General features: G+C 42.4%; 1 protein-coding gene across 4 annotated transcripts in view; it reads left to right on the forward strand.

Moving 5' to 3' along the window:
* Positions 1–27,709, forward strand: part of Abcc1 (ATP binding cassette subfamily C member 1) — a 128,003-nt gene that overhangs the window by 49,250 nt on the left and 51,044 nt on the right. For all 4 annotated transcript variants that reach the window (XM_031363158.1, XM_031363159.1, XM_031363161.1 and 1 more), the window contains exons 6-12: positions 7,793–7,854; positions 8,798–8,929; positions 14,133–14,366; positions 14,869–15,046; positions 16,686–16,847; positions 20,199–20,291; positions 22,719–22,922. In XM_031363158.1, coding sequence (XP_031219018.1) covers positions 7,793–7,854; positions 8,798–8,929; positions 14,133–14,366; positions 14,869–15,046; positions 16,686–16,847; positions 20,199–20,291; positions 22,719–22,922 — 1,065 coding nt within the window. The remainder of the gene's footprint in view (positions 1–7,792; positions 7,855–8,797; positions 8,930–14,132; positions 14,367–14,868; positions 15,047–16,685; positions 16,848–20,198; positions 20,292–22,718; positions 22,923–27,709) is intronic.

A 27,709-nucleotide genomic window follows, 5' to 3' on the forward strand; every position in this document is an offset into this window, starting at 1 on the left:
CCATTTCCCTAAGAATTTCATAAATTTATTGTTTTTAATAGCTGAGTAGTACTCCATTGTGTAAATACAAGCATCAAGGAAAGCATTCAGTCACACTTTGTTGGTCTCTTACAAGCCCCTCCCTAGTTAATTGTCTACATTTCTTTTGGGTATATAAATACTTTTAAAATATGTAAGCTGTTCTGAAAACCATATTATAGTGTAAAAATATGAAATAAAGAATACTACTAATAGAGAGGCTGAGATAGGAGAAGCAAGATCTCAAGACAATAAAGGGGTGATTTTTCTGTTACTGGTTCTGAAGTTAACCTTCTTCAGACTCAGTCATGAATATCTATCTGATCCTCTTTTTCTACCTTAGCTGTAAGAACTATATATAGGATGTCAGATATCATCCTGGCTGTCTTTGGAAGATACAGCCTGCCACATGTCCTCATGCTTGGAAGCAAGCACTATTCTGACTGGGTCTTCCTCTCCTTCTTTTTCTTTCTTCTTTTTTTCAATATTTTAACTTATTTTTAGTGTTTTTGGGCACCTGTGCCACAGCATGTTCTTAGAGGTCAGAGGACCTCCTCCAAGAGTCAGCTCTTTCCTTCCATTGTATGAGTTCCTGGGGATCAAAGTCAGGTTGTCAGACTTGGCAGTACCTTTACCTACTTAGTCATCTTGCTGTGTAGCCATCTAGCTATGTAGTCTAGATAGCTTTGGAGTCATCTTCCTCTTGTATCAATTTCCCCAGTTCTGGAATTACAGGTGTGCCCTATCATGCCTCACTTGATAAGTTTTGTTTTGTTTCTGAGATAGGATCCCAGGATGTCCTTGAACTTGAGATCCTCCTATATCTGCTTCCTGAGCACTGGGATTTTAGGTGTGTGCCACCACGTTGGGCTTATGTGTTTCAGTAAATTCAGAAATAACTTCAAGTCCTGTCAAGATATGGTATATCACCAGGATCCCACAAAGTTTTCTTTTTCTTCATGGCTAGCCTCCTACTCCATCCTAGAGGCCAAATACTAGACTTTGCTCAGAGTATTCCAGATTCCATCTTGCCTGCCTTCTTTCTGCTTTGGGCCTTCAGGAAATGAGCAGTGTTGTCTGTCTGTCTGTCAGCCTGCCCCCAATGGGCTAAAGATGAATCAACCTTGACCTCTGTTCTTGAGGTGAGATAGAATGGGTGTGTGTGTGTGTGTTGCAGAATGGACAGTCAGAGCTAATGGTCCTTGAGTCATAGGAATAAGAGAAAGTCTGCTGCTGCTGCTAGGTGAGGTTTTGTGCTTATGTTTACTTTGTGTGTTTTATGGGAGGGGTTTCTAGGAGAAGTAATATTTGCAAAGTTCCAAATGTCTGATGGAACTTATTTATGTTTCTGGAATACTTCTGTTTGACTCCTTCAGAAGGCTCCATTCTAGGAATTAAGTGACAAGGCCAGGACAGAGGAGGGTACTAGGAACTGAGTACATTATACATGTGCTCAAGAACAGAAATAAATAAATACACACACACACACACACAAATATGAATGATTTTTTTCCTTTGAGACAAGGTCCCATGTAGCCCAGGCTGACCTCAAACTCCTTTTGTAGTAGAAATGACCTTGTATTTCTGATCCTTCATTTTCCACTTGCTGAGTGCTGGGATTATAGGCATGTACCATTCTGCTTGATTTATGAGGTGCTAATGCCAAAGAGTCCCAGCTCCAGCCCTGTATTGTGGAAGTTTAATTTCATTGTAGTCGGAGTCTATGAAAGCATCTATAGTGTTACCTTCAATATGGATGTGTTTTCGGGGACTCCTTGGGCTAAAAGGAGACTATATGGGACTTAGGGAGGTTGTGACATCTCAGAAAGATGTCACAGATAGCCAAACAGCTAGAGCAAGGACATAACATCTGTGTATACTAAGTGGTTTGGTACCAGGATTAGAAAATGCAAAGTTCATGGGGAAAGGGCTTGGGAAACAGATCCAGGTATGTGCTCTTGTCCCAGAAGGAGGTGTTTTGAGCAGTTGTTGTCTGGCAGGCCTGTAAATTGCCAGTGTTAATAAGATACCTGGAAAAGTCTTATTATTGGACCTTGGCATTGTTTTAACCAGTCATAGGCATAGCAGTGTACAGTTCATTTAGCCTGTACCACAAACCCAGCAGAATGCATATTAAGCCTCTTGGTTTATAGGTAAAAACACAGAGGGTACAAGAGAGAAATCTATACCTAGAGCTTGTTAAAGTGTAGATTATTGCTTCTACCCCCAACTTTCTTGATAGCGTAGAGCAGGGCATGGCTAGAACTTTTTATCTCTATAAGATTTGCTGCCACTGCTGCTGCTGGGGGCCACATTGGAGACCATCACTCTAAACTGCCTGGTGCCGCACACATGCTTCTTACCTTAGTCCTTTAGTCTGAGCACGCTGGCCAGGAAACTGAATTAGACCATAGCTCCAGTTAGCTTTGCTGTCACAAAGACTTCCTATGTTAGAGGCTCCCAGAAACCAGCTTCCAAGTTGATAGATTTCCTTCTGTGCCATTGCAGGGGAGCCCTGAGGCTGTAACTTCAGATAATCTGAGTGTCCCTGATTGGATCTAGAGGAGGGAGGAGGCCTGGAAGTGGGTGAAGCTCCTGGAGGTTACAGAGAGGAGTAGAAATGTCTTGCTAATAACATGACCTTATTGTGTTTGCTGGTGGGTCTCTCCTAGCGTTAGGGACTCAGTTTGAGTAGCTGGAATGAAGCCTTGATTCCATAGACTTGAGGGTCTTATTGAGCTGGACCTGTGCTTATGATAGCCCCAACAGCTATCTCCCCTCTATATTGAAGTCAAGGCTGAAGGAAGACTGGATATTGTTGAAAAAACAAAAACAAAAACAAAAACCCTCTCACCTTAGTAGGAGTTTTATTCTGTAGCCAAATATGAGTGGCCCTGACCCAGGAACATGGTTGCTCCAAGTACCATGGTCTAACACGGTAAAAGTTTCAGAACAAAAGAGAGTCATAAATCAAGGTACTTTTCAAGTCATCTGTGGGACCCCTCATGTGATGAAATTCTTAGCTTTGGGATTAGTGGAAGCTGCTGCTTTGTTGATATACCCTGAAAGGTTCCATGTGATAACCAGAATGCTGCTATGTGGACACAGAAGTAGGCAATGACTGGCTACTAAGGGGACTAAAGATAGCTCAAGACAATTTGCATTTAGATCTGCACTATTCTAGTTTTCCACAATCATAAAGTGCTAATCAGATAGGCAAGTAGCATTTTTAATACAAGCATGTTTTTTTTTTTGTTTTGTTTTGTTTTTTGTTTTTTCTGGGAACCTCAATGATAAACAGTCCTTGGAGGCCTAAATGTATACTTTCCTGCTCACCAAGTTCCTCACCATGAAGTCTGAGGAACTATGATTAGCCATCGCCTGCCTGCCTGCCTGCCTCTATCTATTTAACTGTCTGTCTGTCTGTCTATCTATATCTATATCTATTTGTCTATCCATCCATCCATCTTTCTGCCTGCCTGCCTGTCTTTGTCTCTGTCTCTCTCTGTCTCTTTGTCCATCCATCCATCCATCCATCCATCCATCCATCCATCCATCCATCCATCCATCTTTCTGCCTGCCTGCCTGCCTGCCTGCCTACCTACCTACCTACCTATTCATAATCCTAAGGCATGCTGTGAACTACTATGTGGTTTCTTTCCATTCTGGTTTTTTTTTTTTCTTAGCCCTGCAGCAGCCTCAGACTGTGTTCCAAACAAACTTTATTTACAAGCAGCCAGCTTGCAGACCCTATAAAGTACCTGGCCCAATGCTTGGGGTAGTATGGTTCATGTTTTAGTCTGCTCTGGGCCCTGTTCTAAGTAACTTTCTTGTTTTATCTTATTTAGTCAACTTCAAGGAAGTTACCCGACATCTCACAGGTCTTAAGTAAAGCCAAGGCTCAGACCTTCCTCCCTAAGCATGGGGATGCAGACCGTCCACTGCTTCATATACACCCCCTGCTATATCCATGCTGTGGCGCGTGTTTGGAGTTCCGGGGGATGCATCGGGCTTCTTTTCATGGGTGTTTGGAGTTCCGGGGGGATGCACTGGCTTCTTTTCATGGTTAGGCGAGAGTGTTTGGAGTTCCGGGGGATGCATCGGGCTTCTTTTCATGAGTGTTTGGAGTTCCGGGGGATGCACTGGGCTTCTTTTCATGGTTAGGCGAGAGTGTTTTCCTGCTGATGTCTTGCCTTTCTCCTTATTACTTCCCTTTCTCTTCTTTTCCTCTTCTTCCTCCCTTCTTTATCTTTTATAGCTGTTTTAGATTATTTTATTTTATGTGTGTGAGTGTTTTGCTTGTATGTATATATGCCCGTTATGTGTATATCTGGTACCTGGAGGTTAGAAGAGGTCAGATCCTTTGGAAATGAAGTTCAGGATGGTTGTAAGCCACCATGTGGGTGCTAGAACAGAACCTGGCTCCTTTGTAAGAACAGCAAATGCTCCAGTTCTGAAGCCCTTGCTTTTTCTTTTGTTGAGGCCAAGTCTGGCTTCATTATGTACTTAAGGATGACTCTGAGCCTCTGATCCCTTTGTCTTTACCTCCTGAGTGTTGGGATGACAGGCCACACCAAATTTATGACTTTCATCTTGGTGTTTTCCTCAGGGAGGCAGCTTCATAGGGTTAGGGACCTATCTCTTCCAGCCCTATCTTCAGCATTGACCTTCATCCTGGCATAGAAGCTAGTCCCTCCTTCGATATTTATCCAAGAGATAAAGGAGTCATTTCCAACTGTGAGCTTCCCTCCCTAGCCAGCAAACATTTTAGATTTTGGCTTTAGGCTGTGGGCCAACAAGGCAGAGATCTCTACTTCAGGAGTGATGGTGTTGCCTTACCTAGGGAAATCCATGTTACACACAGCCCTGTGGGCCTCATGTGGTTCTTCTTGCATTGGAGGATCCTTTGAGGACTCTTACTTTCTGGGTATGAATACTGAGGTGCTGAGATCTGACACTGGAGTAACTTACCTAGAATCCTACAGGATTATGATCTGAACCCAGACTGGCAGCATCTGCCTCAGCTTGTTAGCCTTCACCTCCCACTCCTGATTATACTAGGGTTGCACTAGCAGAACACCTGCTCTGATCACATGTCTCCTGGGTGAATCTGATGAGCAGCAGGCTTGCTATTTCTCAAGGGCAGTCTAGTTTGAAGGGTGGCAGCTTTATGTTTATGTGAACTCAGTTGTGGTGTAGTGAGTTACTACTGTAGATTTTACCCCTAAGACATCTGGGCAAACACTTTCCTATGTATTGCCTGGGCAGATGGATTTTCTTCCTGTCGTTTTATTGAGACAGGATCTCCTGTCTCTACTGCTCTGGTGTTCACTTCGTAGCTGCTGAGGATGACCTTGGATTTCTGACCCCCTGCCTCTTGCTCCCAGAGTGCTGGGATTTCAAGCATGCACACTGCATTCAGTTTTATTAATGGAGCCCAGAGCTTCCTGCATGCTAGGCAAGTATTCCCCAACCCCTGTTTCTTGTTTCTTTTTTAATGACTTTAGTTAAAAACAAAAAGATGTGTGTAGCCCAGGCTGGCCTCACACAGCAGGTTTCTTGCTTTAGTTTTGCAGTGTGGAAAGTCATGGCTGCTTGTGACTTTATTTTGAGACAGTTTTGCTTGCAAAAAGTTTCTAAAAGAGTAGAGAGAACCCTTACATGTTTACTCAGTAATAATATTTGAGAGATAAAGGTTTAAAAATATAGAGCCATTATTTGACCCAATATCTTTTATAATAATTCTTTTTATGTCATCAAGCCATTGTAGTTACAAAATGAACCATCCTGTCATTAGATGGGCTTATTGCTTTACTTATTAGCTGCAGTTTCTCTTTCTGACTGCCCTGGTGTGGGGTTTGTTTAGAAAAGGGAAAGGAAATTCTTGTTTCCATTTAATCTGTGTACCACAGCAATGGTTTGTGCCACTAAGTGTCTTTTTATCATCCATATAAATCTGTGTATGGCTCATAGTGTGATTTGTTTTGGTACACTGCTTTTCTAACTCACCCTTTTCCCAGCCAGGGTCCCTTCTGACTGCTTCTAGAGCTTTTGAGTGTGCCCACTCACCTTTGGACTAGAAGTTCTGGGGCATAATATAGTTCTGGCCTTACCTTGTTTGTTTCTTGCCTAGTTTTCAAACAGAAACAAATTTTGATACCCCAATTATGCCCCTAAACCAGCTTCTTCTGGAACTGTGGGAACAGATTAAGATCAACAGACTGGATGGTAACCCATGATTAGAGTACACTATCTCTTCTGCTCTCTGAATGCCTTCTCTCAACTCTTAATGTTCTTTTACAGAGGCCATTTTGGAAATTGAGATCTCAGTGTGCACATGTTGAATGATTGAGCTCTGTGCTGGTAATTTCCCACCTTCTGTTGGCTAGTCTTCTTCCTCTGCTAAAGAGATTCTTTGATAGCTGGCTCAAAATCTTTATGGCTCCCAGAGTTGCCTATAAGAGACCCAACATTTCTAACCTGACTTTCAGTTTAGATTCTATATCATAGAGTACCAGATCTCTTGCCAGATGTTGAGCCCAGGGCTCTCCACAGTTGAGGCAAGTGTTCTGCTGTAGACTTAAGTCCCTTTTGGTTCCCTGGGTCTGCCATACTTCTCCATATTCCTGAGCTCTGAGCACATTACTTTCTGTCAGGAATGTCTTGCTTTTCCTGTTGGTATAGTTGCCTTCCATTCATTCTTCAAGCTGGATTGGCCTTCCATAGTGAGGCCTTCTTTGTGCCTCATGAACCAACCTGTGCTGCCTTATGTGAGCTCATGGTCATATCCACCTACATTTAGACCTTGGTTACAGTTAAGTTTTACATTGTTTCTAGCATTTGTATAGTCATTGTTGATTGTCTCTAGTCCTATTTGTCTCACATGTCCTGCCACTTTTAGATATAGGAGCTCAGACAGGTTTTTGTGTTTTTTACCTTTGTTCTCATTTAATTGCAAAATGGGGGTGAAACTTAACCCTGCCTCATAGGGTGGTCTTGGAGATGGTGGTCATTTATGTAGTGTGTTGAACAGCTTGTAGAGCAGGGTAATGGTATACCACAAGGTATGTATACATGGGTTGTCTCTTTGTTCATACTTGTGCATGTTTCTTGACACACGGTAAGTGCTCAGGAAATATCTTCTGAATGGATGAGATTGTGATAAGACAGTTTCCAAAGAGTCCACAGGCCATAAAATAGTAAAACCTGGGCCGGGAGTGTAGATCAGTGAGGAACATGAGCCTGGCATGTGCAAGGTCCTGGACTTGATTGCCAGCAATGCAACACAAAAGTATACATCTTTTTGTAAAGAAGACATAGTAGATGCATAGTAGATGTATTCAATAAATGGATGTGTAAAGTGGGGAGGATGATAATAACACCCCCTCACATGGTTGAGGTGGGGATGTAGGAAGGGAAAGTCCACAGTACTTTATAGAGTGCCCAGCACATAGTGGGTGCTCATAAAATGCTTGCTGAATGGGTAAATGATGTGGGGCCAATGTTAAAGGTCATGGGGCTGCTATGAAGATGGGTTGATATTGTGTTATACTGTGCTTGCACATAGTAGGTACTCAAGGGACATTTGTTGGGTAAAAATAGAGGGATGAGCTCTAAGGCTCAGGAGAGCAGTCCATGTGGCATGTAGAACTGTGCAGATGTGGGCTATGGTCCTTTGAAGGAAGAATGGTCAGCTATGCCTAGCTTTCCCAGATGTGGAAAGTTATGTTTGGATTTTCTTTTTTTCTCCTTCCCTTATGCCTCTGTTTCCTAGAATCCATGCCCAGAATCGAGTGCTTCATTCCTTTCCAGGATCACTTTCTGGTGGATTACAGGGTAAGGCTGGACCTCCAGATGGGGTAGGTAGTTGGACATGAATGCAAGGGGTGTATGAATGCTTCTATGGAGCTCAGCTTCCTTTAATTTCCTCCTGTACTGTCTGCAAGTTATATCTTAAGATCAGTAACTAGCCTTCGGTGTTAATCCGCAGGCTGTGAGCACTCTTAGTTTCTGGCATAGGCTTTTAGCTGGCTTGCCTAGGCTCTAGGCTTGCCTTTTGGTTGAAGGGATTTGTAACTATGGTATCCCACCAGGCTTGGTTCCAGGACCCTACAGATACCATACTTACTGATGCTTAGTCTTCATATAAAGCAGAGTAGCATCTGCCTTGTCTTCTGAATCATGATGTTGCATGTCCCCTAGTGCAATGTAAATAGCTACCTCGCTGTCCTGCTTAAGGAGTGATGACAAGGAAGAAGATACCATGTCCCCTGAAAATAAAACTTTTCCAACACAGATACTGAGTAGTGACATTGTCATTTTCCTGCCTTATAGCAAAGGCATATATCATGTCATAGGAAACACATAAGGAAGATATACATCACCACCAATGAGAAAACATCTAGAATTTGCAGATATTTTCATAGGAAGCAGGAAGATCAGAGGTTCAAGGTCAACCTTGGCTACATAGAGAGTTTGGGGCCAATTTGTCTACATGAGGCCATATTTGAAAACAAGATAATCAAAAATAAAATTTATAAGTCACATCAGAAATAAGAAACATCCAGATATTTTTTTCTAAACACAGCGTGTACCTGTGTCTCAACAAGATGAGTATGTTTTGTTTCCCTAAAAGACCCAGAAAAATTATCCAGTTGATATTCCTTTATGTCCACATAGTCTCAGATTTTTCCATTCATGGCTGCATGGGGGTGAGAGAGGAAACCCATAAACTCTTCTTTCAATGCTCATTGTGTCTTCCTTTGTGCCTTGCTCCCAGGATGATGGTGCAGGGCTACCGCCAGCCCCTGGAAAGCAGTAACCTCTGGTCACTGAATAAGGAGGACACGTCAGAAGAAGTGGTACCTGTGCTGGTGAATAACTGGAAGAAAGAATGTGCTAAGTCGAGGAAGTGAGTATCAAATTTCTGTGTTCTTCCAGGCAGGGCAGATGCAGCCTAGGCCGGCCTGTTACCTACTCTTAGCCACCGTGCCCGATTACGGTTCTAGGGAAACTACACCATCTCCCTAGGCTGTAGTTCCTCTTCTCTCAGACTGGGGAATGGAAGTGTTTAACACCATAGGAGCTCCCAACAGCTGCCTCCTGTATTGTCTGCAAGTTAGGTGTTTAGCTCTCAGAAAGGAGAGAGGAGGCCATCTGCCAAGCTGGAATTGTGGATTCCATTGTGGATTTTTCTGGTTACTGCCCCCAGCTTGGGGCTTGCCCTGCTCACACAGTCACTCTTTAACTTTTTCCTCTCTGAGAATCTGTTTGGTGTCTTGAATATTCCTGGAATGTTCTTGCTGGGGTTGAATGCTTTTTGTTGAACATGTCAAGCATGGAACTTGAACCATGGTGTGCCATGGCCTCAGTGTACCTGCTGCTTTGGTGCTGAGCTCTGGACTTGGGTTCAGGCATTGGGACAAAGTAGGCAAATGCCTTGCACCTTGGATTGTATAGTTTTATAGTAAGATCAGAAGAAGTGAAGGGCACAGTGACATCGGGATGAGTATTCAGGGATTGCTTTTGTGAGAAGATGGCATTCAAAGGAGGGAGTGAACCATGTACATACCTTGGGACAGGGCCTTCTAGTTAGAGGGACAACGGATACGAAGGACTCAAGGTACCTATTGAGGCTTGAGTGAGTGACTGAGACTGGGAGATGTCTTTGCAGGGGCCCCTAGCTATGCTGGAGAGTTAGATTGAAAGCATAGTAGGAAGTCAGAGGCAGATTTTATATAGGGCAGCAGTGTGGTGAGAATTCTGTTCAATGACAACCACTAGAATCTCATTTTTAAATATATTTGTATTTGTGTGTGTGTGTGTGTGTGTGTGTGTGTGTGTATGTTTACATGTGTGAGTGTGCATTGCCATAGCATGTGCATATTGAGATCATAGGACAACTTATGGAAGTTGGTTTTCACCCTCTACTCTGTGGGTTCAGGGGCTGAACTCAGATTGTCAGGGTGGATAGTAAGTGCCTTTACCAATTGAGCCATCTCACTGGCTCGAGCCTATCTTTGTTTTTGGCCCAGTGTGCAGTTGGCTTGTGTACTGACTGGCTTTGTGTGTCAACTTGACACAAGTTAGAGTCATCAGAGAAGGAAGGAGCAACAGTTGAGAAAATGCCTCTTTGAGATCCCGCTGTTTTTCTCAATTAGTGTTCAGCCTGTTGGTAAGTGGTGCCATCTCTGTCCTGGTGGTTCCAGGTCTTATAAGAAAGTAGGTTGAGCAAGCCATGAGAAGCAAGCCAGTAAGCAGCACCCCCCATGGCTTCTGTATCAGCTCTGCCTCCAGGTTCCTTCCCTGTTTGAATTCCTGTCCTGACTAACTTCAGTGATGAATAGCAATGTGGAAGTGTAAGCCAAATAAACCCTTTTGTCTTCAACTTGCTTTTTGGTCCTGTTGTTTTGTAGCAGTGATAGGAAGCTAAAACAGTTTGTGATAATACTTTGTGGTCTCCTCTTATGGTGAGGCCATTTTGGATCTGTTTCCATTTGGCATGCATATCAAGCAGCTGTGAAAAGAATTTATAGTGTATTTGTTTTGTTTTTAAATTAATTGACTTAAAATAAATTAAATGACTTATTTGTCATTCTGTTCCCAGGCAGATACCTAAGAAAACTAGAACTTAGGTTCTAAAAGGCTTTGTACAGTCTTGTAGCTGCCTTGATTGTGATAGCCCAAGATAGAAGCAAACCCAAATGCCTAAGGATAGAAGTAGAAGTTGGAATTACTACTCAGAGCTGAGGGAGGAAGCACAGAGTTACTATGCTAAGTGAAAAAGTAGACAGATAGTTGTCCTCCTAGTATTTGATGCCTAAAGGGGCTTGAGCAACAAAACTGGAGAATTTACCAGCAATGTCCTAGTATGTCTAATTAAAAGAAAACCAGGGCTGGAGAAATGGCTCAGCGATTAAAGTTACTGATGCTCTTACAGAGGACTTAAGTTTGGTTCCCGGTACTAATATTGGACAACTCATAGGGCTCCAGGTTTATCAAGAGTCAATATCTTGAGAAGATAGAAGACCTATTAGTCTGCCAGCTCCATCTTGGGAACTCTGACTCTTACAGAGAGGGACTGAGTTCTACATCTAGGCTTGATGGCCATCCTTGTCGTTTGGGGGATGTTTACCTTCCTGTCATTTCGCACATTCCGGATTTATCAATGACCTCGTCTCCTGAGTCAATTTCTAATTCTTTCGGTAAACATTATTTTTAGGCAAGTCAAAATTTTTTAAAATTACATAACAGATGAGCAAGTCCTTAACTCTCTCTACTTCTTGATTTTATTTAAAGACCACTGGTGTTCCATGTTCTGATAAATGAAAAGCATTCTTTTAGGAAGTTTAGGGACCAGAAATTGTTCCTTTTGCCCCCTTCCCCTGTCATAGTTGACTGTAATAGCTCATTTGTCAGCCATTTTAAGGTTTTTGTTGTTGTTGCTGGTTTAGAAATTACAGTATTAGGCAAAGGGGAGCAGAGTAACTTTACTAGGGACAAATTTTAAAGGATGGCTCATCTAAAAATAGGTAGTGTAAAACAAAATGAAGTAGCTATTAATTGCTTATTGGTAAAAGAGTGAGATAGGCTTTTTTCCCCATATCTATAGTTTTAGTACCTGTGATCAAACATGATCTGGAAATATTAAATCTAAAATTCCATTCCTAAGTTTTAAATTGTACATTATTCTTGTTCCATCATATTCTGTTATCCAGGGTGACAAAATTCTTTTGTCTACTGTGTCCACACTGTGTACGACTACTCACCTGCTAGTTAAGCATTGATCCTCAGAGACGGCTCAGGGTAAAGAGCACTGGCGACTCAGGGTAGAGAGCGCTGAGGCTCAGGGTAAAGAGCACTGATGGCTCCCTCACCTGCTAGCTAAGCATTGATCCTGGGGAGACGGCTCAGGGTGAAGAGCACTGACTGCTCTTCCAGAGATCCTGAGTTTAATTCCCAGCAAGCACATGGTAGCTCACAACCATCTGTAATGAAATATGATGCCCTCTTCTGCTATTCAGGTTTATATGCAGATAGAGCACTCATATACATAAAATAAATAAATTAAAAATAGAAACCAGAATTTTCAGGCAAGTAAGGCTTTGGTAGCAGCCTAAAGTACGGCACAGGTCTGTGGTTGCCTCAGTCTGCTGTCTCTGAGGATCACTAGAAGGGCGAGGGTAGTACAAGTTGTTTTGAGAGTAATAGAACACACTCACATTGTGTCATTTTACTACAGGATGGTTTAAGTGTTTCCTTTTTTTAAAACTGATGTTTGGCTGGGCAGTGGTGGTGCACGCCTTTAATCCTAGCACTTGGGAGGCAGAGGCAGGCGGATTTCTGAGTTCAAGGCCAGCCTGGTCTACAAAGTGAGTTCCAGGACAGCTAGGGCTACACAGAGAAACCCTGTCTTGGAAAAAACCAAAACCAAAACAAAACAAAACAAAAAAACCAAAAAAAAAAAGAAGGTTAAACTTTTAGGTTTTTGTATTCATGGGAGTACTGTATATAAATGTGTAAGAACATAATCTGTATAAACTTGTATCTGTAGATAGGTGACTTCAGGCTAGCATTTTAGTGGTGTGGATGTCTGGTGGGGTATTTGTCTTTATTTAGGACTGCCCTATGTAGGACAAGACAGAACTATACAACACTACACAGAGGATGGTCACTGGGCTGAGTCATGGTGACTCACGTTTATGAAACAGGTCTGCTTGAAAGCTTGTGTAGCCATTGGTTTATTCTGTGGTGGTGGTGGTGGTGGAGGTCGTGGTGGTTTTATTTTGTTTCACCTTTGATATAAAGTTTTGGCAATTAACCCTGTCTAGGCTGGTATTTTCTTTCCTATGTAGTTGAAGGTGACCTTGAACTTCTAGATTCTCCTGCCTCTATCTGCCAAGTGCTGGGACTTTAAGTATGTGCAAATCATGCTCAACAAGTTTTTAGTTCTTAACTTCTCCATGTAGAAGTTGGATCCTTTCTAAGTGTATCTCTGTGGGGCTGGAGAGATGACTCTATGGATGAGAACTCATACTGCTAGTACATAGGACCAAGGTTTGCCTCCCAGCACCCACCTCAGATAGCTCACAGCCACCTTTGTGTAACTGGTTTTTGGGGATCCAACACCAATTTCTGGTTTCACAAATACCTGCACACATATAGTGCACATAAGCTCATATAGGAAAATGCACATACACATAAATAAGAAAATCTTTGCTTTTTATATCTAATGTGGTGTCATGGTCCAGCTTATTCTTTGCATGTGGCTATCTAGTTTTGTTTAATTTTAGAGAGGGCCTTGTATATGTAGCCCAGGCTCTTGGCACTCCTCCTGCCTTACTTCCCAAGTGCTAAGATTGCAGGCATGAGCCACTTTACCTGGCTTATCACCAGTTTTGGGGGGTGGGGGGAGATTTATTTCCAGTGAATAGACTTGACAGAAATCATCTGCTTCTGGACTTTAATTGTGGGCCCAGACTGATCCTTTGTGGCTTCTTTGTTTCTGTCTTGACATCTGTCAGCTTCATCTTATCTTCTCTTGTAGGATGGCCCTAGCTTATCTGGGTCTCTAGTTCCCATTTCAGATTTTAGAATTGATCCATCACTTCCTGTGATATGAAGCAGCCAGCTGAGCTTCTGATAGGGATTGTGAATCTGCAGAGGAGCTTGGGACTACCATGTTGCCGTGCTTTTCAGTTACAGCCTCTTAGGATTGTGTGTCTAGCTGATCTTGGGGCCAACATGCTGCAACAGCCTCTTATTCTGTACATCCACGAGGGAAGTGGGACTTCCAGTTTATTGAGTCAGAGCCTCATTATGTCTCTCATTGTTGCCTCCAGTTTATGATTTCTTTATCCCAGTTTCCTAGCACTAGAGTTACAATCACATCCCACCACACCTTGCCCTGCTTTGCAAAAGCTTTAGTATCCCTGCGGTTACAGCCAGCAGATGGTTCAGGGGATCTGAACCCATGGCTTCTGAGTTCAGGGCTCTACTCCCTGCATTAAGCTTGACTTTATATGTTGACATGTCTTGGGTTCTACTCTTTGCTCTCTTGACGGTGGGCTACCTCTGGTAGACTGGATAATTGTTTTATTCTCCTCTCATTATAGGCAGCCTGTACGGATTGTGTATACTCCTCCCAAAGATCCCACCAAGCCTAAGGGAAGTTCCCAGTTGGATGTGAATGAGGAAGTCGAGGCACTGATTGTCAAGTCGCCCCACAAGGACCGGGACCCCTCTCTGTTCAAGGTGTTATACAAGACTTTTGGGCCCTACTTCCTCATGAGCTTCCTGTACAAGGCCCTTCATGACTTGATGATGTTTGCCGGCCCCAAAATCTTGGAGTAAGAACTCTTACATGACTACCTGGTTCCCTGTAACCTCCTGGGCAGTCCTGTCATGTGTTGGAGCAGGCTTGTTACCTACCCTCACCTTCATCTTCCCTAGCTTTGTTTAATTACTATCTGAGTTGTAGCCACTTTGATTGCAAGTCACAAAAGCCTCCTGAATCCAACGTTAGGAGGATATGGGGCTGTCTAGAGCAAGGATGCAGGTAGATCTCATGAGTATATGCAGCTGCAAACCAAGAAGGCAGCACAGGGGGCCTCTGCCATCTTTCTCTCCTTGACTACCTTTGAGTGACGTGCTGGTGGAGAGATATAACTATCAGTATGGTGATCCCAAGGGAGAGGTGTCTGTTATAAGAATCTGGTACCTGGCAGTCATAGCACCCCTATAAGGTAAAGTGTTGTCTGGCAGATGGCTCAGGTGGAAATCATTAGGGTGACTTGAAAGTATTTGCCTCTACTGTATGTATCACACTCAGATCTCCCTCCCACCCCACAGATTGATTATCAACTTCGTCAATGACAGGGAGGCCCCGGACTGGCAGGGTTACTTGTACACAGCACTGCTGTTTGTCAGTGCCTGTCTGCAGACACTGGCACTCCACCAGTACTTTCATATCTGCTTCGTCAGTGGCATGCGCATCAAGACTGCCGTGGTGGGCGCTGTCTACCGCAAGGTAGGCCATGCACCACAACCAATCCTGTGACCCCAGAATCCAGGGCCAGCTAGCTGGAGCTCTCCAGGACCTGTGAAAATTTCCAGCCCAGAATCCTCAGCAAAGAAAGGATGGGGACTGTGGGGACCATGGAGCCAAAGATAGCCCTCATCATACTTTGTCTCTTAGTAAAATGGCTCTCAGTGGCTAATGTGTGGGATATCAGTGAGTCTGCGTGCTACCTATGGGTAGCTGGGTTTCTTAGACAGATTGGGTCTCTTTGATGAAGTCATGGATGGAAATTCAAGTTCAGAACTTGGGGAGATGGCTAACTAGGTAAAGTGCAAGCTTGACCACCTGAGTTTTGGTTTTAAAACTAGGTAAGTTTGGCAAGGTAGTGCATATTTATATACTGAGCAGTGAGATAGGAGAATTCCTAGAAGCTCCTGAGCCAGGTAGCCTTGGGTATAGTAGTGATGAGACCCTGTCTCAAACGATTTGAAACGCTAGGACAGCATCTGTCTTTCACATGTGTACTATGGATGCATATACATATGCATATTCATGCATGTGTACAGTTTTTTTATTTTTATTTTTTAAAGAAAAGCAATCTATGTTAAATATTTTAGTTTCACATCCTGGATTTGCCTTCACTTTCACCCTACATTTGAACTGAAGAGATAGTATGCTTCTTCAATGGAGGTAGATAGCTTTAAATATTTTTATTTATTTCACCATGCTGAAGGTGCACATGACTGACAGGGAGTATTCCGTAGAGTTTGGGCCGTAGCTCCACTTCCACTTTTTGGTTGTTGTTGATGTTCAGTTTTTTTTTCCCATAATTTAAATTTTTATTGAAATAGATTTTTTTCATACAGTATATTCTCATCAAGGCTTCTCCTTCTTCAGCTCCTTCCATACCCTTTCCCTCTTCTCAAGTCCATACTTTCTTTCTCTCATTAGAAAACAAACAGGTAATTTAAAGGGACTCAGTGATCTTTCAGCCCACTCATGCCCTGGCTTCTGTACCACGGGTCTCACAGGCTGGCAAGAGAGGCAGTTTTTCTAGTGCTTCTTACCTCTGATTACAAATTGTACTCATCTCTTATCTTGAGTCCTGGTGTGTAGGCAGCAGCCCAGACCAGTGGGCCCTTGAAGTCAAGGTTGCTGTGCTCAGAGACATAGGGATATTTTAAGTGCACTGACACATGAAGACATCCGAATCACAGCTTGGGATGAGGGCATTTTCTGGGTAGAGGCCAAGGACTGTCTTGCAGTTAGTATGCAGACTGGCCAAATAAAGCATTGTCTAGTTCCCAGTGTCAGGGTACTAAGGCCAAGAACCTTGTATTGGGATCTGAGGCCAACAGCATGGTCAAAACCTTGAGCTGCTTAGAAATCCAGAATCCTATTGCTTCTCGGCCTTTTGGCTAAGATCAAGTGTAGAAATCCAGAATCCTAGCCTAAACACAGACCCGCTGATTAAGGACACTCAGGTGACATGCCTGCATATCAAGTGTGCAAGGTCATGGTTTAGAAAGTGCCTGGAGCAGCTCAGGGTGCTTACTGCTGTCCAGAGTCTTGTCCAGGGTCTGGGGAGAGTTCATGACCCTTTGCCTTCACTTGTAGGCTCACCTCTTCCTCTCTCCTGAATCCACAGGCTCTTGTGATCACCAATTCAGCCAGAAAATCTTCCACGGTTGGAGAGATTGTCAACCTCATGTCTGTGGATGCTCAGCGCTTCATGGACTTGGCCACATACATTAACATGATCTGGTCAGCCCCTCTGCAAGTCATCCTAGCCCTCTACTTCCTATGGCTGGTGTGTGTTTTCCCTTGGTCTCCTTCTTGTGCAGGGAGGCCTGACACTAGGCACTAACAGGGCAGGTATGGGTGGGAAAGAATGATTCTTGCTTTCATTTGCATTTTATTTTCTGGTCTGTTTGCTAGTTCTGGTTATTTTATTCTTTCCTTATATTGTCATGGTTTAGTTCCATTTGGTGGCTGGGTACATATGCATTGCCATTTCTTTGTCTATGTATGTGGGGTGTGTGTGCGCTCATGCGCGTGCGTGTATGTGTGTGTGTGTGTGTGTGTGTGAGGCGGTGTGGACCTCAGGTATCCTCAATTTCTCTCCATCTTATTTTTTGAAAGTGTGTCTCTTACTGAGCCTGGAGCTCACTGATTTAGCTAGGGTCATTGCCCAATGAACTCTAGACCTGACTTCGCTTTCCCTACTCTAGCACTAGAATGATAGATGTATATTGCTACACCCAGCTTTTTTATTTATTGTTTTTCTTTTGAGACAAGATCCTTACTATGTTTACCATGCTGTCCTCAATCCTCCTGCCTGTGTCTCCCTAGTACTGAGATTACAGACATGCATCACCATGATCAACTCTATTAGTCTTTTCATGAAGTATATACAATTAACATTTTTAAGTTAGCCTTTTATGTTGTTAATCCACCAATTCTGTTCCATTGTACCACCTCAAATGTGAAGCAAACTCACTTATTAGAACCTAAGTATATTGGGCAGCAGCCTCTTGGTTGTAAGGAATAGAAATCCACCATACCCTGAGCAGACAAAAGATGTTATAGGGGAGGATGTATTAATCAGGGTTCTGTAGAGTCACAGAATTTATGGTAATCTCTATGTAGTAAAGGAATTTATTGATGACTTACAGTCTGTAATCCAACTCCCAACAATCAACTCCCAACAATGGTCGGCAGCAGCTGTGAATGGAAGTCCAAGGATTCAGCAGTTGCTCAGTCCCACAAGGCAAGCAGGCAAAGCAGAGCTAGCCTTCCTTCTTCCAATGTCCTTGTATAGGTCTCCAGCAAAAGGTGTGGCCCAGATTAAAGGTGTGTGCCACCACACCTTTAATTCCAGATGACCTTGCTTGAAGTCGCAGATCTTCCAATCTTAATCTTCCGGGGGTTCATAGCCACTATGCCACCACACCTTTAATTCCAGATGATCTTGAACTCATAGATCTTTCTATCTTAATCTTCTGGGATTCATAGCCACTATGCCTCAAGATCTCCATGCCAAGATTCAGGTCGGAAACTTGTATCTCTCAGCCTCCAGATTAGGGCTATAGATGAGCCTTCTAATTCTGGATTGTAGTTCATTTCAGATATAGTCAAGTTGACAACCAGGAATAGCCACTGCAGAGGAGTACTCATTTCTAAACAATTCAGGGATCCCCATGACTGAATGGATCTTAGAGAACTGCAGCATTTGAAGGGCTCAGTTTTTCTCTTCTTATTTTTTGGCCCTGTTTTCTTTAATTGGCTTCACTTGTAATGGCTTTGTGTCCTTTTGTGAACAATAATACAGAAGAGCAAACTGCATTCATTTCCTCCGAGGTCTTCCTGTTCCTATCCCTGGACCAATGGCTCCTGTGATCTAGGAAGGAGCAGTCTCCAGTTGGGCAGCCTGAGTTGTGTGGTTCCCTCATTGCAGAAGGCTGTGACAGTATTTCTGTGGGCAGTTAGTAGTTCCAGGGTTGGGAGGACAGTTAGCCAGAAGGAGAGGTCAGCATGTGCCCAGGAATTACTTTTCTCTCTCTTTTTTCCATCCTTTTTTCTCTCAGTTCTGAGGATGGAACTTGAGACCCCTTTGCGCTTGGTAAGTGCTCTATCACTGAGCTCCTTTACAGCTGAAGGAACAACCCTCCTTATCCCACTGAGGATTCTTTTTTTTTTGTTTTTTCGAGACAGGGTTTCTCTGTGTAGCCCTGGCTGTCTGGAACTCACTCTGTAGACCAGGCTGGCCTCGAACTCAGAAATATGCCTGCCTCTGCCTCCCAAGTGCTGGGATTAAAGACGTGCACCACCACCGCCCGGCCCCCGCTGATGATTCTTACCCTGTCCTAGGTAGGCTACCTTTCATTTTTCCTTAATCTTTAGGTATGTGTGTGTGTGTGCAGGCATGTTTTCACATTTACATGTGTGACTGTGGACACACTGGCACACACACTGGCATGAGTGTCACTACTCTAGAGGCAGTGGGACCTGGGAGAATGGAGCCAATAAATGAGGCAGACTGAAGTCTTATGCAATAGCCAACTTTATTCAGAGCTTCAGACAATTTATACTCCTGAGGGCTAAAAAAGGTCACCTGAGTAAAGTTTTCAAGTTCAAGTTAAAAGGACAAGCTACAGTTGGCAAAAATGTGTTTTTCCGTAGAGGTATATAAACAGTTATTTAAACATTTAATTGAACAACATCAACAAACAATAATGAGTCTGAATCTGAAGTCTGCTCACTCCTGTCAGTTACACCTGACAGGAGCAGGAGAACACGTTCCAAGAACAATTCTTGGGTTGAAGAAACTGAGGTCACGAGACTCTTGACTTCTTTTCTTGGAGTATTTGATAAACCCTCAGAATTCTCATATAAATCAATTCCTAGACTGAGTTCTGACACACTTGGTTAGAGGGTAAGTTTGAATTTTGGTACTCACCTTCTACCTTGTTTGAGACAAGATCTTTTTAGTCCTCGCTGTGAATGCTAGGCTGGTTGACTTGCAAGCTTCCAGGATTTCCTAGCTCTAACTCCCTTCACAACTGTAGTTCTTTTCTCTGGGTTTACAGATGTGCATACATGGGTTCTGAGCATCTGAACTCAGGCCACACACTTGTAGGACATGTGACCTACTGACCCAGCTCCCCAAATATCCTGCCCCTGATATTTGACCTCATGACCACACTGTTGGTGCCAGCTGATGTAAATAAAGCAAGTGTCTCTTACCTGTACTGTGAGTACCAGGAACCCAAGTCGCACTGTGCCAGTGACCAGCCAAACTTGTAGTCACTTTTCTAGCCTTACAGATATGTAAGCCATCAGGCTGGAGGTTAACTAGCCAGTACCTTGGGGCCTTTCTAAGATGCCAGAGATCAAATTTTCATAGCTTACCTGGTTTTCAAGAGTTTAGATAATGCTTTAGATAATGTAAGAATATGCTTTAACTGCATATTTTTAAAAGGGCTGGTAAGACCCAGAACTGAAAACTCTTGATGCCCTATCTTTGGGTAAAAGGAATAAATAATTGACACCATTCTTGCTTGGTAGGGTCTGCCTTAAGTATGTAGTTCACATTAGATTGTGTGAGTGCCAGAGCTTTCTTCTGTTTGCTGAGTGATAATTGTCACCTGTTTTTCCTTAGAGCCTGGGCCCTTCTGTGCTGGCTGGGGTGGCTGTGATGATTTTCATGGTGCCGTTCAACGCTGTGATGGCCATGAAGACCAAGACCTACCAGGTAGATGTCCATCTTCATGAGACTTCATTTTGAGCCCTGGCCTGGGTCTTTCCAGATGATGGTCACTCAGCTTCCTGATGCTCAGACCTGGGATAGACAGCCTGATCTATTATAACATATTATCGGTGCCATAATACAGGGATACCGCTTCCCTGAGTAGCCTGGCCTTCAAATTTCTGCAAGTTTTCCAAAGAACAGCTGTTGTCAGTGCCTTAGAGTTGGTCTGAGCAGGAAGGCCAAGACTCTATCGTAGTAGCTGGGAACCAACCAGCCAACCTTCCTTCTCTCCCTCCCTCCCTCCTCTCCCCCTCTTTCTCTCTCTCTCTTCCTGTTATTCATTTTTCATATTGCTATGCTTTCAAGAGTAAAATAAGGGGGTGGGCCTAAAGCCCACTTGTGCAACACTGCTCACCATGAGAAGAGACCTGGGTTCTACCACTTACAAACAAAATTAGCAACTTCACCTTTTTTTCTTATGTTGGTTACTTATTTTTTTTAAATTATTCATTTTTATTTCATGTGCATTGGTGTTTTGGCTGAATGTATGTTTATATCAAGGTGTTAGGTCCCTGAAGCTGGAGTTGCAGGCAGTTATGAGCGGCCATCTGGGTGCTGGGAATTAAACCCTGGTCCTTTGGAAGAACAACCAGTGCTCTTCACTGGTGAGCCATCTCTGCAGCCCTCTATTGGTGACTTACTATGTGTTGTGTTGATTACAACAATTTTAAACCACACAAGACTGTAGGTTTGAAAGAATGGTGTACTGTGTCCTACCTTCTTGGCCATTGTGGACACACTGGAGTAATTTCTTCTAGTAATTTATTTTCTTCCTTCCTCCCTCCTTTCCTTCCTTCCCTCCCTCCCTCCCTCCATCCCTCCCTCCCTTCCTTCCTTTCTTCCTTCCTTCCTTCCTTTTTCCCTTCTCCTTGTAACCTATACTGGACTCATTTTCAGTCTTCCTGCCCCAAACTATGAAGATTACAGGCTTGCACCACCATGCCTGGCTTTACCTCTAGAACTTTTCACATATAATTTTTAGCTCTAACTAACTAACTAACTAACTAACTAACTAACTAACTAGCTAACTAACTAACTAACTATATAATTGGAGCTTTTTTTGCTTTGTTTTGTTTTGTTTTAAAAGTTCTTTTTTTCCCTTTTACTGAAAATGGATTTTTTTTTTCCCTCACATAATACATCCTGATATGGTTTCTCCTCCCCTACTCCTTCCAGTTCTTTCTCACTTCCTCTCCCATTGGATCCATTCTCTGTCTCTCATTAGAAAATAAATAGGCTTATAAGGAATATAATATATTATAATGATGAAAGATAAAACAAAAACTAACATATTGAAATTTGAAAAAAACAAATAGAAGGAAAAGAGCCCACGTTATGGAGCCAGAAACAGAGACTTACTTGTTCATATACTTAGGAATCCCATAAAAGCAGTAAAGTGGTGGTATTTTTTACCATGTGTTTTTATCCAGTGGGTGTCTATGCCTAGTGTTCTTCCAGTATGGATCATGGGCTCTTCACATCCCACATTCTTCATCTACCAAGTTTCTCTGCCTCATTGTTGGGTTTGGCCTGACTATGATGGGGTGGGGATGGAGTGGCCATGTAGGCTGTTGTCTTGGAGCAGGCTAGCCAACAGGTTTAGGATATGAAGTAGGCTTCCTTGAATGGTTTATCTCCAAAAATGTCCTTATCTGTTTTGTTTTCAGGTTTAGTTTAGTTGGCTCTGTGTGGCTCCGCGATCTGTAACCCAGGACTGACGATGCCACTGACCTGCCTGAGCAGGGAATGGCTATATATGAAATGCTTAGAAAGTTGTCTGCCATGGTTAATATGCCAGATGGTTTTAAAGTATTTAACAACTGTATGTCTTTGTCATGGCTTATCAGGACCAGTGCCAGCCAGTCATTTTAATGACTAGGGAATGACTAGAAATTAATTATGAGAAAAGAAAAATAGCATATGTGGTAGTACACTCTTATCAGCCTTACACTTAGGAGCCTGAGTCATGAGGACTAGGGGTTCAAGGCCTGCCTGGGCTTATAGAGTAAAACCCTGTGATGAAGAGAGAGCTAGAGGTGGCAAGGATCAGGAGGAAGGGAGGGAGGAAAAGAAGGAAGGAGAAGAAAAAGGAAGGGAGAAATCTATTTTTTCCCCTGTTTGGGTCATCTCATCTCTGAATGCCTGCAAGGCTTGTCTTACCTCCGTCCCTCAGCTTTGAGTTGATCTCTCATTGAAACTAACCTGACTTGAAGCATTTTAAACTTTTATAATGGCTGAGTTTCTTGCGTGGTCAGGGAACTGGCAGTATGGCTCATGGGGTTCAGCACCAGGTCTCCTATCGTCTGGAAGGAGCCATTTCTATTTGAAGATGTCCCTAGGGTTCAGAACTGATCTCCCCTCCCTCTGTAGGTGGCACACATGAAGAACAAAGACAACAGAATCAAGCTGATGAACGAGATCCTCAATGGGATCAAAGTACTTAAGTTGTACGCCTGGGAGCTAGCTTTCCAGGACAAAGTTATGAACATCAGGCAGGAGGAGCTGAAGGTGCTGAAGAAATCTGCCTACCTGGCGGCTATAGGCACATTCACGTGGGTTTGCACACCTTTCCTGGTGAGTACCCCAATGACGAATGGTTCTTATGTCTTTTTTTTTTTTAACTAGATATTTTCTTGATTTACATTTCAAATGTTATCCCCTATACTGATTTCCCCCGAAAACCCCCTATACCCTCCTCTTTCCCCCTGCTCACCAACCCACCCACTTCTGCTTCCTGTTCTTGGCATTCCCCTACACTGGGGCATCAAGCCTTCATAGGACCAAGGGCCTCTCCTCCCGTTGATGACTGACAAGGCCATCCTCTGCTACATATGCAGCTGGAGCCATGGGTCACTCCATGTGTACTCTTTGGTTGGTGGTTTAGTCCCTGGGATCTCTGGGGGTACTAGTTAGTTCATATTGTTGTTCCTCCTATGGGGCTGCAAACCCCTTCAGCTCCTTGAGTCCTTTCTCTAGCTCCTCCATTGGGGACCCCGTACTCAGTCCAATGGTTGGCTGAGAACATCCACCTCTGTATTTGCCAGGCACTGGTAGAGCCTCAAAGGAGACAGCTATATCAGCTCCTGTCAGCAAGCAGTTGTTGGCATCCATAATAGTGTCTGGGTTTGGTGACTGTGGGGCAGTCTCTGGATGGCCTTTCCTTCAGTCCCTGCTCCACACTTTGTCTCTGTAACTCCTTCTATGGGAATTTTATTCCCCATTCTAAGAAGGACCAAAGTATCCATGCTTTGGTCTTCTTTCTTGAGCTTCATGTAGTCTGTGAATTATATCTTGGGTATTCTGAGCTTCTCGGCTAATATCCACTTATCAGCGAGTGCATACCATATGTGTTCTTTTGTGATTGGGTTACCTCACTCAGGATGATATTTTCTAGTTCCATTCATTTGCTTATGAATTTCATGATGTAATTGTTTTTAATAACTGAGTAGTACTCCATTGTGTAAATGTACCACATTTACTGTATCCATTCCTCTGTTGAGGGGCATCTGGATTGTTTCCAGCTTCTGGCTATTATAAATAAGGCTGTTATGAATATAGTGGAGCATGTATCCTTATTACATGTTGGAGCATCTTCTGGGTATATACCCAGAAGATGCATATGCCCAGGAGTGGTATTGCTGGGTCCTCAGGTAATACTATTTCCAATTTTCTGAATAACCTCCAAACTGATTTCCAGAGTGGTTGTATCAGCTTGCAATCCCAACAGCAGTGGAGGAGTGTTCCTCTTTCTCTCTAGCATCTGGTGTCACCTGAGTTTTTAATCTTAGCCATTCTGACTGGTGTGAGGGTTGTTTTGATTTGCATTTCCCTGATAACTAAGGATGTTGAACGTTTCTTTAGGTGCTTCTCGGCCATTCTATATTCCTTGGTTGAGAATTTTTTGTTTAGCTCTATACCCCATTTTTAATAGGGTTATTTGGTTCTCTGGAGTCTAACTTCTTGAGTTCTTTGTATATATTGGATATTAGCCCTCTATTGGATGTAGGGTTGGTAAAGATCTTTTCTCAATTTATTGGTTGCCATTTTGTCCTATTGACAGTGTCCTTTGCCTTACAGAAGCTTTGTAATTTTATGAGGTCCCATTTGTCAATTCTAGATCTTAGAGCATAAGCCATTGGTGTTGTGCCTATGAGTTTGAGGTTCTTCCCCACTTTCCCTTCTATTAGATTCAGTGTATCTCGTTTTATGTGGAGGTCCCTGACCCACTTGGACTTGAGCTTTGTGCAATGAGATAAGAATGGATTGATTTGCATTTTTCTACATGCTAACCATCAGTTTAACAAGCACCATTTGTTGAAAATGCTGTGTTTTCCCCACTGGATGGTGTTGGCTCCTTTGCCAAAAATCAAGTGACCATAGGTGTGTGGGTTCATTTCTGGGTCTTCAATTCTATTCCATTGATCTAACCTGCCTGTCACTGTACCAATACCATGCAGTTTTTATCACTATTGCTTGGTAGTACAGTTTGAGGTCAGAGATGCTGATTCCTCCAGAAGTTCTATTATTGTTGAGAATAGTTTTCGCTATCCTGGGGTTTTTTTTATTCCAAATAAATTTGAGGGTTGTTCTTTTTTTTTGTTTGTTTTGTTTTTTGTTTTTGTTTTTTTTTTTCGAGACAGGGTTTCCTCTGTATAGCCTTGGCTGTCCTGGAACTCACTCTGTAGACCAGGCTGGCCTCGAACTCAGAAATCCATCTGCCTCTGCCTCCCAAGTACTGGGATTAAAGGCGTGCGCCACCACTGCCCAGCGGAGGGTTGTTCTTTCTAATTCTATGAAGAATTGAGTTGCAATTTTGATGGGGATTGCATTGAATCTGTAGATTGTTTACTGCAAGATGGCCATTTTACAATATTAATCCTGCCAATCCATGAGCATGGGAGATCTTTCCATCTTCTGAGATCTTCTTCGATTTCCTTCTTCAGAGACTTGAAATTCTTGCCATATAGATCTTTTACTTGCTTGGTTAGAGTCAAACCAAGATACTATTTATTGTTTGTGACTATTACGAAGGGTGTCATTTCCCTAATTTCTTTCTCAGCCTGTTTATCCTTTTTTTGAGTTTAGCAAGGCTACTGATTTGTTTGAGTTAATTTTATATCCGACCATATTGCTGAAGTTGTTTGCTGAAGGAGTTCTCCGGTGGAACTTTTGGGGTCACTTATAGTATTATACCATCTGCAAATAATGGTATTTTGACTTCTTCCTTTCCAATTTGTATCCCTTTGACCTCCTTGTTGTCTAATTGCTCTAGCTAGAACTTCGGGTACTGTATTGAGTACAACTGGCTTGTTGTATATTACTTTAATGATGTTTAGGTATGGGCCTTGAATTCCTGATCTTTCCCAGTCTTTTAACATGAGGGATATTGAATTTTGTCAAATGCTTTTTCAGCATCTCATGAAATGATCATGTGGTTTTTTTTCTTTGAGTCTGTTTATGTAGTGGATTACATTGATGGATTTCCATATATTGAACCATCCCTGCATCCCTGGGATGAAGCCAACTTAATCATGATGGATGATTGTTTTGATGTGTTCCTGTATTCAGTTGGGAAGAATTTTATTGAGAATTTTTGTATCAATATGAAATTGGTCTGAAATTCTCTTTCTTCGTTGGGTACTATTCCTTCTGTTTCTATTTTGTGGAATAGTTTGAAGAGTATTAGGTCTTCTTTGAAGGTCTGATAGAGGTCTGCACGTAAAATCATCTGGTTCTGGGCTCTTTTTGGTTGGGGAGACTTGTAATGACTGTTTCTATTTCTTTAGGGGATAGGGGCCTGTTTAGATAATTTATGATTATCTAAATCTATCCTGATTTAACTTTGGTGTTTGGTATCTATCTAGAAAATGGTACATTTCATCGAGATTTTCCATTCGTGTTGAGCATGGGCTTTTGTAGTAGGAGCCAATGATTTTTTTGAATTTCTTCAGTTTCTCTTGTCATATCTTCTTTTTAATTTCTGATTTTGTTAATTTGGATAGTGTCTCTGTGCCCTCTGGTTAGTTTGCCTATCTCTCTTGTTGATTTTCTCAAAGAAACAGCTCCTGGTTTGGTTGATTCTTTGTTCTTTTTGTTTCTATTTGGTTGATTTCAACTCTGAGTTTGATTATTTCTTGCCATCTGTTCTAGAGCTTTCAGGTGTGCTGTCAAGCTGCTATTTATGCTCTCTCCTTTTTCTTTTTAGAGGCACTATGAGTTTTCCTCTTAGTATTGCTTTCACTGTGTTCCATACATTTGAGTATGTTGTACCTTCATTTTCATTAAATTCTAAAAAAACTTTATTTTTTCCTTGAAGAAGTTCTCATTGAGAAGAATGTTGTTCAGGTTCCATGTGTATGTGGGCTTTCTGTTGTTTTTGTTTCTATTGAAGACCAGTCTTAATCCCTAGTGATCTCATAGGAGACATGGGATTATTTCAATCTTTTTATGTCTGTTGAAGTTTGTTTTGTGACTGATTATATGGGCAGTTTTGGAGAAGGTACCATGATGTGCTGAGAAGAAGGTATATTCTTTGGATTTACGGTCAGTTATTATATAGATATCTGTTAAATCCATTTGGTCCATAACTTCTGTTAGTTTCACTGTGTCTGTGTTTAGTTTGTCTTTCCCTGATCTGTCCATTGATGAGAGTGGGGTGGTGAACTCCCACACAATTATTGTATCAGATGCAATGTGTGCTTTTAGCTTTAGTAAAGTTTCTTTTATAAATGTGGGTGATCTTGAATTTGGAGCATATATATTTAGAATTGAGACTTCTTCTTGATAGATTTTTTTCCTTTGATGAGTTTGAAATGTCCTTTATCTTTTGGTTGAAAGTCTATTTTATCCGGTATTAGAATGGTTACTCCAGCTTGTTTCTTGAGACCATTTGCTTGGAAAATTGTTTCCCAGCTCTTTACTCTGAGGTAGTGTTTGTGTTTGACACTGAGGTATGTTTCCTCTATGCAGCAAAATGCTGTGTCCTGTTTATGTATCCAGTGTGTTAGTCTGTGTTTTTTTATTGGAGAATTGAGTTGTTAAGAAATATTAGGGAATAGTGATTATTGCTTCCTGTTATTTTTGATGTTATTTTTATGTTTGTGTGGCTATTTTCTTTTGGGTTTGTTGAAAGAAGATTACTTTCTTGCTTCTTCTAGGGTGTAGCTTTCCTCGTGTTGGTGTTTTCCATCCATTATTCTTTGTAGGGTAGGATTTGTGGAATGATATTGTGTAAATGTGCTTTCGTAATGGAATATCTTGTTTTCTCCATCTATGGTAATTGGGAGTTTTGCTAGGTATAGTAGCCTGGGCTGGCGTTTGTGTTCTCTTAGGGTCTGTATGACATCTGCCCAGGATCTTCT

The sequence above is a fragment of the Mastomys coucha genome, unplaced genomic scaffold (assembly GCF_008632895.1).
Source record: "Mastomys coucha isolate ucsf_1 unplaced genomic scaffold, UCSF_Mcou_1 pScaffold12, whole genome shotgun sequence".
NCBI lineage: Eukaryota > Metazoa > Chordata > Mammalia > Rodentia > Muridae > Mastomys > Mastomys coucha.